Genomic DNA, 20,343 nt, shown 5'->3' with positions numbered 1-20,343 from the left:
CCCCTGGCGGGATGTCATCATCGCACGTCAACCTGTCACCATATTCATGATGTCACCTCGCAGCAGTGCCTCGTCATGAGTTGCTGTAGCACCAATGCCCAGTGCCGGGTAGTGCTGTCGCTTCCTCACAGCCGCCCTGCTCCAGCAAGCGGGGACGAGTGCTCCGTAAACACCTCGCATGTATGGAAAGCCCCCAAAGCACTAGAGCAAAATTACATCACACATTGGCAGCCTGTCACAGCACCACAACATGCCACGATCACCTCACATCTGTGTTTTGGGATGACAAGAGAGTGCCCAGTTCCACAGTGCAGGGTCAGGCAGCTGCAAGCCCTGACCCCTTGGGTCAGAACTGGGGCATGGGCTTCACAGAGCTTTTCCGGGGGATGGTTCAGAAGGGAAGCGATTTATTCCCTCCCTGGGTAGCCCAGCTATTTTTGACCCCACTCAAAAATCATAAACCTTCTATACATTACCATACCATCTGCCTTGACGTTAAGCCTGCTTGTTTTTTAAAACAGGTGCTCACTAAAAATAGATTCAATATATTTTTCCACCTCTCCTAGGACTAGCAACAGCCTTTTCTGTAATTTCTATTGTCCATAAACGATTTTAGAAAAACACACCTGTAATTTTTTTAATAAATCAATTTAATGTATCATGTAGATTAGATGATGTCAGTTTCCTTTAATAGCTCCACTTTTTAATATGAAGAGGATACTAATTCTAGACAGACAGTAAAAGGGGCCTTTGCATCACTTAGCAAAAGACGTTGGATACCAAGTTACATATTCTTGGTATCTGGGAGATCCGTGCAAAGACAGGAAGAACTAACCCAAGAAACGGGAGAAAGAACTCCGATATCAGGATTTAGACGAGACCAGGGGAGAACACCGTCTCTCCTACTTGTATAAGAGTACTGCAGTGTTGTACCTGTGTTCAGACCTGAGATGAGGAGTCATCATCAAGTTAAAAAAAAAAAACAAACAAACACACAAACACACCACCAAAACCACACAACAACAACAAAAACAAACAAACCCCCAAAACCCAAGAAGAATTATATAATCTTTTAATTGCATTGTAATTTCATTGTACACTCTTCAAACAGAAATATCACTTGAAAGACATCCAGTTCCCTTATTTTGTTGCACTGCACGTTATGCAAATAAGAGCTGGGGTGGCATACAAAACAAAATCTGGCTTTTCAAATAATTAGTTGAAAGAAGCAGAAATTTAAAACACAGCTGAGAATTCACAGCCACAGAAGAGCTTTGCAAATGACTGGTTAAATACGAAACACAGATGCAAAGGGGGGAGGGGAAGCTGAGGAGGAAGAGGGACAACAAATTTCCAGTTTGAGGCTGAAGTAGGAAAAAACCCTAACAACTGTACACACATCTTAACATGCTCAGTATTTACATTCTGAGCATTACCAATGCTACAGATAAGCAACATACTAAAAAAATAACTTAAAAAAAGCTATACAATTGTAGTTATAAATACTATATCTTTAAAATTGGTTAAGTAGTGTAGGCTAAAAAAAAATGTTCACAGTTACTCTGAAGAGAGCTGTATATATATATTGCACAGTAGAAAAGTTCATTCAGTATACCATGTGTAAACAATTTTTATCTTCTTTGGCAATTTCAGGACTTTGAGGAATATTTGCTGTGAGCAAAAGCACTTGGGTACAAGGCACATCAAAAGCTTTTAAAGCTGCAAGATAAATCCTTCTGACACTTTCCAATTAGCACTGTCATTCTCTTTAGAAAAACGTGTACCTATCAATTCAGAATTACACATTTCTACAAGTATAACTCAGAGGTCTGGTGACAAAAAACATCAGCTGTTCTTGGCTGTTATTCTACAGTAACAGACTTGGCCAAATTTCTTGGAAAGTCCACCTAGAATGAAGAGACAGACTTTCAGTATATGACAGAGTAATACTGACATTCTGCATTTGACAGTTCATTTAGTGTGCTTTTTTTAGACTTCCTAATGAGTTCTGCTTTATTCTAGACACATTAACACATGCAAGAGACTATAGATCTGCAGATAATGACTCACTGTTGAATTCACCCTTGCTTCCAAAACCCTCCTAACAAATACATTTGTTTTGCACAGGGTACCTTTCCAAAGCAGTCATCATTGTCAAACTGACACACCTAGCCAGTGTCAACAAACTAAGCTGTACAAAGCACTGAACCATTTTAGGTTAAAGAGCAATATCACATTTTAAGACTTAGTTCTCTGAAAAAGTCCTACCTGCACTCTTAACTAATCAAACTAAGCAAACAATCCTTATAATTTTTTTAGAAGGATACCAATTAAAAATATAAAGCTGAAGAATTGGCACCGAAATGCCACCTCTACTACCACAGTCACTATAAGCTCCATTAACTATGATAATCGCTCTTTGTTTGATATGTCGTATAACCGCGTCTCTCACTTTACACTGGTAGGAGGAAGTTCAAAACTGCACTAACTGGAGTGCTAAATATAGAAAGCACTTACATCGTATCCTCTGAGAACAGCCAGGTGGAATGAAAGCAACTGGAGAGGAATAACACTCAAGACTCCTTGAAGGCAGTCAACTGTATGAGGCAGCTCAATGGTTTTGTAGGCAAATTTTGAGCTTTCTGTGTCTTCTTTAGAACACAGAATGATTGGACGACCCTGAAAATAAAATTTTGCAGTGTTAAGCGAAGAGCTGGCTTAGAACTGCTTTGAAATATTGGATCACAGCATGCCTGTAGTATGTTTGAAGACACTCAGGTAGCTAACAAAGACAATGCTGGTCTTGCATAATGACTTTTGTCATTCACTGTTTTGTGAGACTTGACTGTTTTCACCCTGTAGAGTTTTAACATTATTCCATTTGTTTCAAAACAAACAAAAACCCCAAACAACCCACCCACATGCAATCAGTTTTCACTACTGGTGTTAACCTTTAATGACAGCCTACAATACAGATATAGCATCTTATTTCTAACTTAATAATTAGTGGGGAAAAAAAAATAAAAATCACCAATTCATCCTTTTTCTGAGGCACAGTCAGCAGCAATACAACGTGCACAATCTCTTTCCCTATGACACTCTATTAGTTAAACAGCTTACCTGTCGAGCAGTGACCTGTTGCAGAGCATTCTGGCACTTGGTGAAACAAGGATCCTTCATTATCACCATGATAACAGGCATTTGTTTATCTATTAAGGCTAATGGCCCATGTTTCAGCTCACCAGCCAGGATACCTTCAGAATGCATATAGGTGATTTCTTTTATTTTCTAAAAAAAGCAAATGCCATCAAGTTACTAGTAAATCAGATGAGAAATAAAAGCCACAAGAAGCAAAACACCAAGGCTGTACATCTGCCACTTAAATACAAACATACGGTATCAAGTCGGTATTTTCAACGATCAGTTAATAGTGAAAACAGACAAGCTTGTCTGCTGGGATTTCCAGCAGGCTGCTGGTCGAAGCAGAGCTTGCCCATGCACATACATTTGCAGATAAAGAAATGGAGTAGTTAACAGGAACTTTAAGCATCAAACACCCAGCACAACCTTGACTACTGCAGTCTACCTTTAACATTTCAAACTTCTGAGAGATGGGTATGCATCCATTCCACCAGAATGTTCATAACAATTTATGCATTTCCTGCATGAGCATCTCATCTGAACATCAGCACACTGTTCTTCTGATGTTATTTTCAAATGGGTCAGCATTTTAAATTCTTTGTTTGTTTTTTAAATAGACTCATTAAACACTGCATTTATTATGTGAAAGAAACAAGAAACTGGTATCTTACCCAGGTTCACCTTATGTATGTGTTCAATCCAACAGGACTAAATGCTCTCAGCTACAGATAGCAGCTTTATTGCAGCAGAATTAAGTTGTAATGAAATATTAGAAATATTGTTGCAGAAGCCACAAAAGCTCATTTTAAATAACATCCAGCAATATTGAGAGGTTCCTACCAGAGCTCCTTCCAGACAAGTGGCATAATTATATCCACGACCCATAACCAGCAGTGATCTTTGTCTGTACAGTTCAAGAGCCAAATCATGTATCTTCTCATCCAAGGACAAGACTTCTTTAATCATCTCTATTGGGGCATACAAAAATCACATATAAAGAACTTCTTAATTGGAAAAAATAGTTTGCTTGTAGTAGGATGTTCTAATGATCTATTGGAACAAATACACTTAATATAATTCAACCATTAACTTTGCATCTTTGACTGCAGTTTAAGGCTATTTTCTCCAGCCTTATTTACAGTAACAAATATAAAGCACCCATTGGTTTAAGCAGTGCTCATACATCCCATTTGTATTGCAAAGGAAGTTGTGATATATTTCTCAAGTTGTAATAATATTTCTCATACAAAACCACCTTATTGTAATTAGAAAACCTAACCCATGAAAATTCTGATCTTCCTGCCAAGTTCCTTGGAAGGGCACTTGTAAAATTGGCAATTAGTGCAGAAACTAATAGTCCATTTTTCTTATATTGTCTACCTTTCAGGAGGAGGGGGAGACCGAAACTTAAATAAGAAAGAAACATCCCTGAGTAGTATTTTATATGGCCCATTAAACAACATCCTCTAGCCCTCCTCAAACCCAAAACATCAATATACCTGGCAATGATTTTAGTCCACTAATGATTTCCTGTCTCCTTTTCTGCAAGGAAATTCTGTCTTCAGACATCATTAGGCCAAACATTACAAGAGACACGAATTGGCTGGTGTAAGCCTGCAGACAAAACAAAACATTTAGAGCTAAGTCTGCAGAGAGTTTGTATGATCTCAGTCTGAAGTGCTACAATTAACATTTTAATTGGATTCCACAGGTGTTAAGTATGAAAGTCAAACACTGAACAGCAATTACCTTTGTGCTTGCCACACCTATCTCAGGTCCTGCATTGATATGTACACCACAGTCAGTCTCCCTGGATATTGAGCTTCCAACTGTGTTTGTGATGCCAACTGTTAGAGCCCGACGTTCCTTACAATACCTCAAGGCCATAAGCGTATCTGCAGTTTCACCTGGAAAACATTTACATCTTGACTTCAAGTTGACAGAGGATAGTAATGATTCCTGAAAAGCATAAAATTCTACACAAGTGTGTTCTAAATAACTGCATCCACACGCAGACAATGCAAAATGCAACTGAAAACAATCTTTCAGCACTCACTCATTGTCCATATATTTGAATCAAGTCTGAAAGAAACTTTCATTCAAGACAAATCTGGCCCATTAGCCATCATCCTCCTGTGCAACATGCAGGAAGTAGTAAGTCATTGGCTTTTTTTAAACTTTTCTACAGTTTTCACTCAACTGAAGACAAACAGTAAATGCAGCTCACCTGACTGACTTATAAAAAAGCACACATCATCTCTGAATACAGGCGTGTTTCTATCCAGGAAGTCACTAGCAAGTTCCACCATCACTGGTAATTCAGTTAACTCTTCCAATACTTGTCGAGTCTGTATTCAAGCAGCACACAATATTTGTTAATACTGCCACCCATAAAAGTCTTGACATCTTAAAGAGTCAGAGATAATCTAAACGGATTCTTATTACAAAAATTCATAATTACAGCTCACCAGGGCTTTAAAAACCAAGGTGAAAAAAGTTAATTTCAAGCATGCTAAGTAACAGCACTGGAGCATTAATAAAGAGTGTGGCACAAAGGAAAACTAAACGAAAGGGCGAGACCCCTCAACAAAAGGCAAAGTTTGAGATACAGAAGAAAAAGCAGATGAAGAGCTGTTGTCTAAAAACCTAGCAACTAGGAGTTATATATGCATTTCAGCTAAGGCTGAACATACAGCTACTGCGGCGTGGTAACTGGTCCCACAGCCAATAATGATCAGTCTTCGGCATCTTCTGATTTCTTTCAGATGATCCTTCAGCCCCCCCAGCAGAACTGTAAGCAAACAAACAAAAAAGCATATATCAACTAGGAAATAAAATACACCATTGATATGTTCAAAATTTGCACACAGCGCAGCTTGAACGCCTGTTCTGAGTTACCTGTGCTGCTCTCAAAATTCACCCTGCCTCTCATCGTATTGACAACTGATTCCGGTTGTTCAAAAATTTCCTTTTGCATGAATGCACTGAAGTTACCTGTTTAGAAAAACATTACACGGTAATGCTTAGGTACATGGCTTGTTATTTGAAGTCTATTACAGTTACAAAGAGAACTTTTAAGATGACCTGTGCTAGCAACGTAATTTAAGTTGACTGTTCGCTTAAACAAAAGCTTAGGAATAGGCGAGAAGAAAGAAGGGATTGGTAGTTCTCTGTATCAGGTTGGTTTCATTTCCCAACACTGACACGGTAACTGAATTCCTTTTCAAAGAAACTTCTCTATTCCACTTCAGTTCTTAGTTTACAGTCAAAGTTTGCCAACAACTACAACAACGTGTTAATATTAGCTATGTTTTCACCAAATATTGAGATGAATAGAAGTATCTAGGACTTTTCCAAGGCTAAAAATGGGTAGGGTCCCATACCACCCCATCTTCCCTTGGTCTTAAAGCTTGGAATTGTCAGCTCCCAGTACAAACAGCCTAAATACCAGGTCATTTTCACAACAAATTAGCAGTTTTCTGCTACACAAACAGTCAGTAACTATCCGTCTTTGATGATACTCATTCACAGACGTTTCAACCCACCCTTCATGATTTGCTGCAATTCCATCTGCAAGGTTTGGATGGCCCGGGAAGGATCATCACTAGCTGAACGCTCGAGACGGTGAATTGAAAGCTTCCCATCCATTACTGCTGCAATGTCATCATCTTCTAAGAAAATTACTCTGTTGGTGTGCTCAATGATAGCACTACAGAAAAAAACAGAAGCAAGACAAACCTGACGCGTCAGTAAGAGTTGGTAGCAGTGCTCCTCAAAGCAATTAAATATGCCACACAGCACTTCCAGCCCCCCTTCTATTTTCCTGTTGGACATAGCTACAGATAGAGCCATCTTAAAGGAAATGGCTCCATCTGCTGCTCCTCCTGCACTCTCACAGGAGCCTGGAGCGGAAGGTTTGGGACCCATGGCATCTTGCATCGGCAAGTTCCTGCTGATCTGATCCTGCCTCCCAGGGTCTCTGATGGACTCCTAAGGTCAGGATCTTGTTTCTGAGAGAGGCAAATGTGTACCTGATGTCCAGGTTCCTGCTAAGTTTGAAATGACACCACTATTCCACTATAGCTAGATTAAAATGCCAAAACCCAGACTAACCTATAGTCTGCCCAAATACTGGGCTGATAGTGTCTATTTGTACCCAACTTACCTGCCTACACTGGATTTATTTTACGTAGAGGTTAGTAATTGGCAGATATTTACAGTTCAAATGCTGATGTCAAGCCTCCACATTTTTCAAGTACCTTAGCCTGTGGCCTTTACGAAGGTACCTGGATTAGAAGCTGTCCTATCAGAAAACAATTGTACAGCAGCAAGATAACGTAAGATTTCTAGAGCTACCTCATTTCTAGACAAAAAAAAAATATTGAGAAGCATTTAAGTACTTTTACTACCTTGCATCTGAAGCAAAGAAAAATTCTACTGCCTTATCCCCAACAGCATGAAGGCAGGTAGAGCTGTCCAGCCTTTTCATTCGTGAATTGCATATGTTCTTCACATTTTCAATATCGCCTATTAAAGAAATGAGACACTTTAAATGCAAAAATAGATCTATTCAAGTTAGAGATTACAGACTACACAGGTTCAAGGTATCACAGTTATGTAAGTATTTTGGGGGGATGGGACTTTTACATGAACTATGCATTCAGTAGTATAAAAATAGAATATCCTCAGCTAAGAAGCTATTGGGGGCATCAGCTGGTAGTTTTATAGTACAAAGACCAATTAACCTAATTTCTAATCGTAAAGTAACAATAATTTTAGCTCTTAAAAAAAAAATGTAATTGGATTTATCAACTTACATGTTCTATATAAAACAGGAATCTGTTCAGTGGAGAGCTTGTACTTGCTCCTAACCCCAATGAGCAAAGGACTCCCTCTCCTACAAAGGGAAAACATGCAAGTTTATAAACAGAAAGGTGCATAAAAAGAAGTCAAAGGACATCTGTGAAGTTGAAAGACAATATCCCATCTACCTTCCTAAATAGAAAGGTCCACCTCAACCCTGATCCTGAAGCCATGGCAGGAGTTAATAAACTTGGTTTGTTTCTGTAAGGTTTGCCAAATATTATATGAATAAGCACCATATGCCTTGGTGATTGTTTCCCCATGAACTACACCCAGGTAGAGGAAAATGTATACGAACTAGTTGTTTTCCTTCACAAAACAGCTTACCACAGGCACCAATTTGAATACTGTTTTTAAACAAAGCTTTCTCTGCCTCTGAAGTGAGCCAGCAATAAACTGCAGTGCTCTTTACTATTGAAATACGGTTCTACCCTTTAGCCTTTTAAACTCAGAAATGTCAACTGCACTGCTGAAACTGCAGAATATTAAGATAATTTTTAAAATTATATTATTTAATTATATAAGCCATATTGAAGACCTTATTAAAAAAAAAAATCTCACAGGAATAAAAGAGTAATTCACCCCCCCAACACCTCAGATTACAAGTTTAGCTACTCTTAATCCCCTTACTCCTAAAAACCCAAACCTGAACCACATATAGAATAGTTCATTTCAGAAGATGTTCTCCAGTTAGAGTGATGGTACAGCAGGCTTTTTCACAATTTTAATATAGTCCTATTTTAGACCACAAGAGCAATGGGCTTTTTGGTTGTAGGATGAAACAGTCTTTATTCCCACTGCTACTTCACTTGCTACTTTAATATCTTGACATTTCCTGAAAGTTGTTTTCCAAGTCATAAACAAAAGTAGAACTTATACAGAAAAAAACCTCATAAATGCTATGAGAGCTATAGAACACTATTTGTATAACCTATTAGTATGACAGCTTTTTAGACAACCTGAACATACTTCTCTCAGTCTTTATTCAATGTGAAGTAAAATTGAACCATACCCTTTCCCTCCCCTTTTTGATACAGGATAAATGTTATCAAACTCTTAATACAACTTTAGAAATGGAAGATACGCTGAGCTCCTTTATCGACACACTGTAACAGATAAAAGGACAGACTATGGGAATGAGTTTGTCAGTGGTACATTCTTCTGAGTGTCATTTGGCCGGTCTCCTACCAAAAGCGTATTTGCATGAAGCAAGAAAACACCATCTGATTACTTTTCACTACAGTCTTTGCATCCTCAAAAAGTGAGTAGTCACATCTAATTTATTAAACAAAACCAAGTTAAAGACTATAGAGAATCAACACAAGCCTCTGGTAATTCTGTGACCTGCAGTCAGAACAGTTCAAATTAAGTTATATTCAACAGTCAGTTGAAGAGATGCTCAGCAGAGCTTTCCTGCCCTTCATAAGGATTCCACTAGTGCAGCTATCTAACTTCGGAGTTTTGGTTAATTAAGCACTTTAAACATCAGTATTCTAGGAATTTTTTGGTTTTTTTTAAAGAAATGTTAGCATTTTTTTTTTTAACCTAAAAAAGCATGAATTATGTATAAAATGGACTTTTACTAACCTGGTAGCAACAGCTTCACCTGGGTAATGGATGCTCTTGAAAACCAGTGCAAAAGCACCTTCCTGGAAACCATGCAAACAGAAAAGAAAAGAAAAGAAAAAAAATCCTCAACGACTTATCTCAATTAGTTGCATCTCATTAAACTGGGGCCCCTCTTCCTGCGGAGGCTGTGAAGGAAAGCTCTTTACTACTATCAGGAATCTCTTCCTGGAGGGCAGACTGGACCTTTAAAGGAATTGGTCATGGAGCAGAACAAGCTAACATGCAAGTAACAGTGCAACAGCTGAAAGATCAGGAAGTGAGCACTTAGCCTCTCTTTATAAATAAAAACAGTACCTTCCAATGCAAGGGTTAAGAAAATCTGAGATGTTACTCATAATCAACATGAAGACTGCTAGACATTTACTTTTAGAAAGACTTTGAATAAGAATGTGCATGTAGCTGCATTTTATCGTGCATTTTCAGCTAAAATTTTAGAGTTACTAATTCTACTTTAAGCAGCAAATTCTCACTGAAGTATTTCCAAAAAATACCTTCACTAAAAAGAAAAAAACAAAATCCACAACAGAAGAACAAAAACAGGAACACACAATCAACCACTATAGTATTAACACAGCTTGCTACTTGAGGAGTATTCCAAAAACAGGAGCAAAAGCCCCCCCCACCTACCAAACAGAGGAGAGATGGAAACACTCACTCCTCTGCAGGGACTCCAGTCTGAGACTACTCTGCTCTTCTTCTGCAGTCAGGTGAAGTCACCCTTCCCCTCAACTAGGTGGCTGCACCACTATTCCCTCTTGTCTCACACAGGCCTTTACTTCGTGTGTATTCCAGCCCTGCTCTTGGGGAATCCTACTGAGCTGCTTTAGAGAGGAGAAAGGGGAGGTGAAAAAAGTGTAAGAATCTGCAGGAAGGGGAGGGAAAACATCTGCCCAGAGACTGGGGGAGGAAACAAAGGAAGCTTTCTCCAAGTTTGCAACGCATCTATCGAAGTTTTTAAGCGTTCACATACTAACAGTAGATTCCCACTTCAAAGTTTGGGAACCAGCTATGCCATGAATCAGTACAGCTTGTTAGATCTACTTCCAAATATGGGAGCCAAGGCATACTACCAGACAAATTTGAATCCCAGCAGTATTTTAACATGATCAGAATAGCCTTTAAGAACACACTGCCCTTTATGAGAGATTTCAATCCCCAGAGGCTCCTACAGTCAAGGTGCTTCATTAAAAAACTGTGATAACCTCTTGCTTTAAAAAAAAAAAAAAAACAAACAAAACACACAAACAAAAAAACAAAAAAACCCACTACTAACACAATTTAAAAATTTACCACTGAAAAGCCTTGGAAGTTTCCAAAATTTTGATCTAATTTCTTGGTCTATTAAGCACTGTTTAGAGGCCAAAAAGGGTTATTTGCAGCACCTTCTACGGACTCCTGCAGACGATCTAAATGCATAAATGTGGAATACTAAGGAACCCCACAAATAGGTTATACAGTAATACAGGAAAAGAGGAACTGCCCACTTACCAACTGTTGAATAACTCTTTCCACCAAAGCTGAAAAACTGGTGTCTTCGCTCTCTCTGTTGTCATACATGTATTTGATCAATTTAGGGATCGTTTCTGTATCTGTTTCAGATTCAAATTCATAGCCTTTGCTCTCCTGAAATATCATATAGAAGAGTAAAAAGTGTTTTCATCCTCAGGCAAGTAAACACTGAAGAGCCTTTCCGCTGTCTCCCACCAGAAGCTGCACAGTAGGACAGACTGCTTGGAGCACTGCACTGGACTAGTGGATATATATCACTACAGACAAAATATAAAGACTTATCCTGTCATAGCTTACTCTTTCAGAAATACTGTAATAAGACATGTAGTAAGACTTGCTTAGCATCTGTCAAGCAACAAGAGACAGGAGAGAGCCCACTCCACACACCCTCTCACACAATTTGAGCGCAAATTGCTACTCTACTCATAAGTACTTTGCATTTAGGATTACAAGAACATATTGCACTTCACCAGCTCCCACATACCTTTATTAGACAGACTCCTTCACGTTACTATTTTATAGACAATATCAAGAAACTTGAATTCAGATTCCAACAAAGTCATGAAAGATGTGACAGTAGTTGATGGGGCATTTACTTTCTAGTTTTAGAATCAAGTTGCCACAGACTCACCAGAAATTTTCTCAGGTCCTTATAATTTGTGATGATTCCATTATGGATAACAACAAATTCTAAAAGGAAAAAAATATATATACATCAGTAATGGAAAATTAAGATATTTAACTCAGACCACAAAATTAGAGGGAAAAAAAGGCTTAGAAGTACACTAGAAACTACCTGCTATAGCTTTCAGACATACAGTTTATCATAACATGGACAACAGAAAGCAGAAGCTTACAAATGCTGAAGGCATAGGACGGTTGCTCCAAATCAAGACAGTTTTAAACTACACCCCATAGAATAGCACCAAGCCATCTCAAGTGAAAAATTATATGAAATCTCCCTTTTCCAGTCCAAACAATATTGATGCACTTACATTTTCTGAGTCTTACCTTTTAAAACAAGAATGTTGTCCTTTGACTAACTTGCACCAATTTTCAGAAAACAGATCTCATTAATCTTTTGCAGCATTTCTTTAGCCTCAGAAGAGGCTATTTTATTGTAAAAGTGTCTAACCTCGATAGAATAGCAACAGCTTAGCTCTAGTATACAAAACAGATACCATAACGCTAAGTAAGAAGAGAGTACATATGTACTCTATGGGTTCAACCATTTCAGATTCATACAGTGCCAGAGTGCTGCAGAGACTACATACCATTCCTTTTATCTGATCTCTGAGGGTGACTGTTTATTGCACTTGGTACTCCATGGGTTGCCCAGCGGGTATGAGCAATTCCAAAATGTGTTTCAAAATCTGCTTTTGAATCCAGGTCATCTTGTTCTATACACAAGAAATTCAGTTTACTGAATATTTAAAGTTGAGTCTCTCTCTCGCACACACACAACTAGTAAAACACTAAGAGAATTCCTACAGGCAAAAAAATCTAAAAGTTACCTTCTGGCTTTCTTTTAAACCATTTGCTTTCTTGACATTACACTTCAGGTACTGTGATTAAAACTTTGTTTGCCAAGACTTGAGCATTTTCAGCCAATACTATCAGCTAGGCTAACAGACCACATTACTACAAAATATAATGTAAATGTATTAAAACACGATTTCAGTTCTTCACAGATGGAAGCACTGCATAAAGCAGATTGTGGTGACAGACAGATGCTTAAATGCTCATAAATTCTGTCAGAGTCCACATTCCGATGTTTCAGCTACCAAGCACAGAAATCATCCCAGTAAAGCACCAAGGGAGCCCAGGTCTTGAACAAAGAAGCAACTAAAACAGGGGAGAGTAAACTGATAATTTCACAACACTAGACCTAAAGATCAAATTGCTTTTCAAGTGCAGATTTGAGGGGCACAAACAATTTAATCGCCATTGGATTACACAATGCAGTTATTACTGGTACCAAATCATAACTAATTTCATGGTCTGACTTTCTGCTGAGATGCAGACATTATCTGACTAGGAGGCCAAAGTAAAGGGGTAATTTTTAAGACACCTACTGTACAACTCTTCTTCCAGGGCCTTTACTTTTCCTCTTTTCTTAACTAGTTTGATGAACCTTTCTTTATCTTCATTATTATTTCCATCAATTGCCACTCCTACAGTACAAGACACAGTCACAAGTGTTATTTAAACCATTACTTGTTTTATTTATATTATTTAACTGTTATTTAAACCACTGGATTAAAAAAAGGCTGAGAAAATACAGACAAGCACACACTAGTGAAACAATTATTTTAAAATTATCCTGCAATGGGATATACTTGAAGTCTGTCAACAGACCTGTATATGTTCAAATCAAACTAGATGAAGTCTATATCCACTGCATAAATGAAAATAGCCATGAGCCATCTCAAATTTTCCTTGAGGACAGACTGATATATTTTGCCCAATGAAATTAGCCAACTTAAATTTAAAGACAAGTTTAATCTTCTTCATCCTTTCACTGGGACTCACGTGCACAAAAAAGGCTGAGGCACCAACTACATGACCCTGTATGGAGGTCATCTTCCTCACACACTGGTTGCTTTGCTTAGGTGTACTAAACCTCAACCACCATCTGATTACAGAGCTAAACACCCAATTTAAATTCCTGAGAAAAGCTGAAGAAGAAAATCCTGTCATCAAGGTAATTCGTCCTTATCTTTCAATCTCCATGACAAAAAAAAAAAAAGAGAGAGAGAGAGAGAGAGAAAAAAAAAAAAAGAGAAATCCAACACACGGACATTGAAAAGACTCAAAAAGTCACATACATTGCTACTGGTTGCCAAAATTAATTTGTGGAGTCAGTTTACATACCTGCAGAGTCATACCCTCTGTATTCCAGTCTCTGTAATCCTTTTATCAGGGTTTCAAATATTTCCTTCCGAGTCCGAGGCACTCTGTAGTTTAGATAAGCAAAAATTCCTGTTTAAAGAGAAAAGGGGAAGGGGAGGGGAAAAAAAAAAAAAAAAAAAAGATTTTTTTTAGAGTTTGTATCCCTTCAGAGTCAATATAAAACCCTTTAAAACTAGCATAACAGGGAGGTCATAGGGGTACCCCACCTCCCATTTAGTACAGTTCTTCCTACTGGGTTTTTAAATGGAGAGAGTTCAAATACAATAAAGGAACCAGGACCCTCATTTTCACCACGCAAACACACACATTCCTAGCCAGTTTCGCTCTCCTGTTACCCACCAAGAGTTAAACAGTTGAGAGAGCTTAAAAAAAATTTCTACTTTTCATGAAAACCACAGCTGAAAATGGGAACATTGTGATCTATTTCATATCCAGATCTAAAACTAGACATTCAAAGAAGGAATATATTCACCAGTACTAACACAAGGAGACTTTTGTAATCAAAGTCATGGCCTTAAATACCCACGGGTAGGTACTAGGCACAACATCTATTTCTGAAAGGCTCCAGCTTAATCCTGCACACAACAGTCACTTCAGCAGGAACAGAATAGAGAAGAAATCATAAAGAAAGGGCAAAAGTCAAAAGGATAGGACAACAAAGGAAAGAAACAGAAGATACAAAAACAGGGTCACCCAAAAAACAAGCATTCACCCTTTGTGCTGCCTCAACACAATGCTGCCTGCCAAACCCAGCTCGACAGAGACATAAGATCCGTTTGCTTGCCCCAGGTTACTCAGGTCAACTCTGACAGAGGCTTCCTAAGAAAGACGTGAACTCACTCCTTGCCTACTCAGCAAACAGGGCCTGGAAGAGTCTGCAAGTCTGATCCCTCTTCTCTTGAATAGATCAGTCATCCACCAAGAAGTGGCTTTTTAAAGTTTTTGGGTTGGTTCTCCCCCTTTGCACAATTTTTTTTTTTTGGAAGGTAAAAGTACACAAGCATTTTTTCATCAAAATGAGTTTGGGGGATGTTCTATCTTTAGAAAAGGTGTAAGGTCACCTCCAAAGGAAAACACAACCATTCCTTTTCTCTGCCTACTGCTCTTCCTGGGACTTCTGCGTTTATAAGGATAGATTAGGCCCTTTCATTAACTCTTGCAAATCTGTACCCCAATAAAACAGAAACGTCTAACTTCACTGTTTCAACAGTTTCTCCAAGAAACAAGTCAGGACTGGAGACTACAGCTAGCAAAAACAAAACTTTAAGAGCTCAACAGATAAGCAGTTCAGACAAGCAAGTGTTTTAAATGGAGAAAGCCTTTGTTTGAAATTTAACACCCTCTTCCCCTTCAATTAAGGCTTTTGAACTGTAAATGGCTGTAGTGAAGCTGTTATAATGATACACCAATAAATCTCCCTCATAAATATTGTTGTGAATTCGGTTACTCCACTGGTTTTAAGCCATTAATACTGTTGATTCGACAGTGAGACTAAGAGACTATTACATTGGTCTCTGAATTTATCTTGGAAGGATTAAAGGGTGGAAAATGCTTTTTTGCTACAGAAGTGGGATTTCTGAGGAGCCCAGCCTAATTATTTCTAGAATGTCCAACATTAACAGAGATATTAAGACAATAGTTGCTTTTAAAGAGGTATTTGGGAATTTGGACAGCTAAATACTGTTTTTTATGGATGCTTTGAAAAATAATGCCTCCAGTTATATACAGTCACCTTAGACTGAGAGCTTGTTGATCATTTTTCCAGACAGATATTTACCATTCTCTGGCACTAACCACGAACCTCAAGAGCAGCATTCTTCAATTTCTTCAATACAGATTTCTCAACATCATTCCAAAACATTGCTCACTTCAGATCCAGTTCTACTTTCTAGGCCAGATTTCACAATGTCTTTAAGATGCATCAGCCTTATATGTTCCATGTGGCATCTTTGGGTACACCGAGCTCCAGGAAAAACCTTCCTTCGGGACCGTCCTTACAATGCTACCAGTGTGCTGCAATTGTTAAAAAGATCCTTGTTTCCAGGGAACTGTAGCTGTGCTTCCACACATGTGAATTCGAAGACGCAGAAGTCACCAGAGGCCATTTATAATGAAAGCAATAGCTGCAGCCTGACTTCTCAAGGAATATATTATAAACTCTTTTGGTTAAAGGAAATAAATCTTACTCTCAGCACCGCTTCTCTAGTACTTTTCTGTTTCATGATTTACCCACTTGCATATTTTCTTCCCTACTCAGTCATCACTTTGGCTAGATTTAAAGCACATTGCTCAACTCATGTAGAAACAACTTTTGATAAAGACTTCTTGTAGCTTAACTCCTTCTGGAAGCAAACCAATATGACTGAATCTTAGCTGAATCATATTCATGATAAGAGGTCTGTGATGCTCACAAGTTACTTTATAATGGCCTCCCCAAGCTATTAGATGCAATTTCCAGAGCTTGCATCTCTCCTCCCCAGTGAAGACTCAAATACTCTCTAAGCCAATGCAATACTGAAGTGATATGTATCAAGTAAGGTAATGTTTGTCAGCACAACATAAGCAATGAAATACTTTCCTAAGTCATACATATAAACATAGAATCCAATGAAAGCATTTAAGAGTATTTTACTAGGGTATTGCTCTCTTGACCTGAATGCTAAATCTAGTTTATAACTTTCCATAATTACAGAGTTTGCATAGAAGTATGAACTAGGTTGGTCATGTATGGCTTACCTTTAGAATCAGATACTCAAAACAGAAACAGAAGGTTGTTAAAACATTACTAAAAACCAGCTTTAATCAGGTGCAGACACTGAAAGCAAGGCTCTCCCTTTACGTGCATATCAAGACTTTCGAGTTTCCCCTTTCCCTTTCAGGACTGCAAGCAGAGTGTCAAGAAGAGGAAAAGTTCATTGAGTATTTTTTTGTGGGAAAAACCCACAAGAACTCTTGCAATTGCAAGACTTCACCAAAATCAAGAAGGGGGCAGCCTACACTTGAAGTCTGAACAAAATTAATGATTGTTTTAAAACTAAAAGGATGCCTCTACTGGGGCAAGCACATTGTTGATGCCAGAACCTTAGCTCTGAGAAAGTCCTGGTCTCAACTTCATATCCTGATGAAACTAATTTTGATTTAAAATAGGTAGATCATCAGTTTAAGAGCACCTTACCTGTTGTTTAAACCCTGCATACTTTTGCTATACTGTCTTCTTACATATGAGTGTGATAACATCTCAACTTTGTTTCCTAAAGAGCATGTTTATGAAGAAAACAAACACGTTTAAATCTTAATGTGCTACCTGAAGTCAGAGAAAACACAACAGGACATGTTTTCAACACTCAAACCTGGAAAGATAAGCAAAAGTAAAAACAAACAAAGTAATTTAGAAACTGTCAGCTGCAACCTCAAGAACTCTTGCACTTCCTACAGCAGACCAGCATAGCAAGGAAGATATGGGACATCTTTCATGATAACAAATGTCACGTAAAAGGTCTCCAAATGTTGATGGGAAGAAAACCAATACTGCTCTCACTGCACTTCATGAACTGCTGCTCTCTTTGCCATTTCATACTGAGTCAGTCACTCCACCCCAAGCTAGATGTTTTACCAAACTCATTTAACACTGTTAACACCCTAATTTCCCAATCAATATACAGCCCAGATAGGCTAAGTTTTTGATATTACCATTACATGTCTCACTGCTTAGTGCTTGCCACCAATACCTTTGGTTTGCTTAGGCACTGAGCCAAGTCTCTCACCTGAAAGGGTTTTGTTTAGAAGACACCAAGTTTGTTTCACTGATAGCAACCTGAGAGTCACCTAAGAGCTCAAACAATATCACCTCGTGTTTCCATTCAAGTGAAAGGCACTCGCTAGACTCCTTAGTCCTTCTGAGGTTACAATTAAAGAGGATGTAGAGGCAGGGAAAAGATATCTAGCTCAGAAAACACATTTTTGGGAGCTGCAACTACTCTCTTTCAGTCTGCATCTCACAAAAAGAGGTTTTGTTCACGATGGCTAAGAAGTACAAGCGCAAATTTTTCTGCTTTCAACAAAAGTATCCTTCCAGACTTGAGAGGAGGTTTCAGTGAAGGAATAGGTAAAGTTTCACTAAAGCGCATTGCATTAGCAGCTTCTGAACCCGCACTTTGATTTTAATCTGGTCCAAAGCATATCTAAGCAATTGTATAGATGATGTAGGTATTATCTTCACCACTCATCTTTATTAGATAAAGGAAGGTGAATAAACTCGCATCAGCTAAAAATTAAGCTCCTTCACAGCCTTTGTTTGAAAACCACACACTCTTCCTCTCGCCGCAGCTGGGAAGTGAGTCACAGCTAATCCCAGTCCCGGGCTAGGAGAGACAGAGCCAAGCGCACGAAGCAGCCTGTGCATCAGCCAAAGCAGTGATGCACAGAGGCATCTGGACCAGGAGCAGAGGTTAACAACGCAGCCAAGATACCCCCAGAGCAGCCGGGCGGTGGAAACGGGACGTGTTCCCATCACAAGACCTAGGGACAAGCCGCCGGACACGGAGGAGACAGAGAGGCGAGGCTGTGGGGAACGGAGAGGCCATCTCCTTTCCACGGAAGGAGGGGGAGGACGGAGGAGCTGTACCTTTACCTGCCATCCCCGCGGGAGCCCGTCACTCCCCCTCCCCACCCCACAAAATGGATGCAGCGGAGCCAGTCCCGGCCGCACCGGCCGCGGAGGCAGGGACGGCGGGCTGCCGCAGCCCCGGGACCCGCTGTCACAGCCCCACGCCCCGCAGTTCAGGGACAAAGCGGCGCTTGTCCCGCACCCCGGCAGAAGAGGCGGCCGGACCCCGGCACAGCCCGCTTCGTCCGCGGGCACCTCGCTCCTACCAGCGACCCCCGCCGCGGCCGGCGGGGCCCCCAGCTCCGTCCCGCCCAGAGGGCGAAGGGCTGCGGCGGGCCCGGGCCGTCCCCGGCCCCTGACGGCCGGCGAGGGGCGGCGGCCGCGGCCCCGTCACTCACCGCACATGGTCGCGCCGCACGGTCCCTCCCGCTGCCAGCAAACGCGGCTCCCGCCACACGGCCTGACTCGGGCACGGCCGCCGCCGGCTCTTATAGCGCGGCCGGGTCGGCCCCTGCCTCCCTGCTCATTGGCCGGGCAGCGGGCGCTGGGGCCGCTCCGCCCGGGGCCCCGAGCGGGTGCGCGGCGGGGGCTGAGCCCCGGCGCGGAGGCGGCCCGGGGGCGGGGGGCCGCGGCGGTTCGCGCCCTGCCCCCGGCCCAGCCCTGCGACCGCGCACGCCTGCCCGGCTCGGCCCTGCCCGGCTCGGCCCTGCCCGCGGCCGCCGAGGGCTGTGGCGAGTGGCGGGGTTTCCCGGGCTCCGCACGCGGAGGAGCCCGGGCGGGAGGCGAAGCGGTCCGGGCTGTCAGGGCGACATGGCCGGGCCCGCGGCGGAGGGGCAGGGCAGCCCCTCTCCGAGCTTAGCGGGGAAGGCGTCCCCCGTTTTCCAGCCTTTTCGGCCACAAGCGTTTAGAAGCAGACACTCAGCAGCCGGCTTCATCTGCACGGGCAGGAGCGAGAGCACCTGCGTTCGTGCTCAGCTGAGCAAGGGCCAAAGGCGAGGGCCATTGGGCTCTGCCTGAGGGAGAGCCTTTCCCTGCAGTAGCAGACTGAACGGTCAGTCTGTGTGGTCTTCTCCATTTACTTGGCAAGAAAGGAACTGCAGATGGCCTCCAGGAGCTCCTCCATCCTCTCCTTTCCCGGGCTGGGCTCTCTTCTGGGGGCAGACGCCATGAGGGTGAGGAAGGCCACAGGCCCTGGCCCGGCCGGCATCGTCTGCAGGGCGCACCTCAGCCCGCGCAAGTCCAGTCCTGCAGACGTGACCCGTGCGGCAGGACCGAGCTTTATCTTCTAAAGAAGCTTGTGATCTCTTATCTCAGGGGGCCTCCTCCAAGCAAAGGGAACGGTGACTTAAAGCGAGTGCCTTGCAACGTGCTTGGCTGCATTCACAGAAGTAGCTCAAGCTGCTATTCGAACAAACGTTTTTTAAAAAATACGTAGAGTTTCATGGTGATTCAGCCTGCTTATAGTTTTTTCTTCCTTATTAAAAAGTACCAAAATATTTCATAGAGATGATCCTAGTTATCTCATACATTGAGTTACTGAAACTCAAGCACATGGCATCTTGTTTAAGCTAGAACTTAAGGGCTCCTTTTCTCTTGCATTTCTTTTTTCAGTTCATTTTTTTCATAAAGTAGTGGTTCCTTCAAACTTTGTCACTTTTGATGGAGAGGTTGCATGAAGAATA

At 40.9% G+C, this 20,343-nt stretch overlaps 1 protein-coding gene across 1 annotated transcript; it reads right to left on the bottom strand.

Annotated features, from left to right (window-relative positions):
* Window positions 1–1,145: 1,145 nt before the first annotated feature.
* Window positions 1,146–19,125, bottom strand: GFPT2 (glutamine-fructose-6-phosphate transaminase 2). Its single transcript, XM_082323851.1, has 19 exons — window positions 19,060–19,125; window positions 14,017–14,124; window positions 13,218–13,316; window positions 12,417–12,542; window positions 11,774–11,832; window positions 11,122–11,256; window positions 9,592–9,653; window positions 7,959–8,038; window positions 7,551–7,668; window positions 6,687–6,850; window positions 6,040–6,135; window positions 5,835–5,932; window positions 5,369–5,489; window positions 4,891–5,048; window positions 4,641–4,755; window positions 3,982–4,109; window positions 3,121–3,288; window positions 2,518–2,679; window positions 1,146–1,907 (listed from the first exon to the last, which is right to left on the bottom strand). Exons 1-19 carry the CDS (start codon window positions 19,064–19,066, stop codon window positions 1,863–1,865), a joined length of 2,049 nt encoding a protein of 682 aa, XP_082179977.1. The 5' UTR covers window positions 19,067–19,125; the 3' UTR covers window positions 1,146–1,862.
* Window positions 19,126–20,343: the final 1,218 nt, after the last annotated feature.

This window comes from Platalea leucorodia (genome assembly GCF_965183815.1).
Source record: "Platalea leucorodia genome assembly, chromosome: 11".
Classification (NCBI taxonomy): Eukaryota; Metazoa; Chordata; class Aves; order Pelecaniformes; family Threskiornithidae; genus Platalea; species Platalea leucorodia.
The sequence above is the reverse complement of the archived record's forward strand: the minus strand, read 5'-3'. Positions and strand labels throughout refer to the sequence as shown.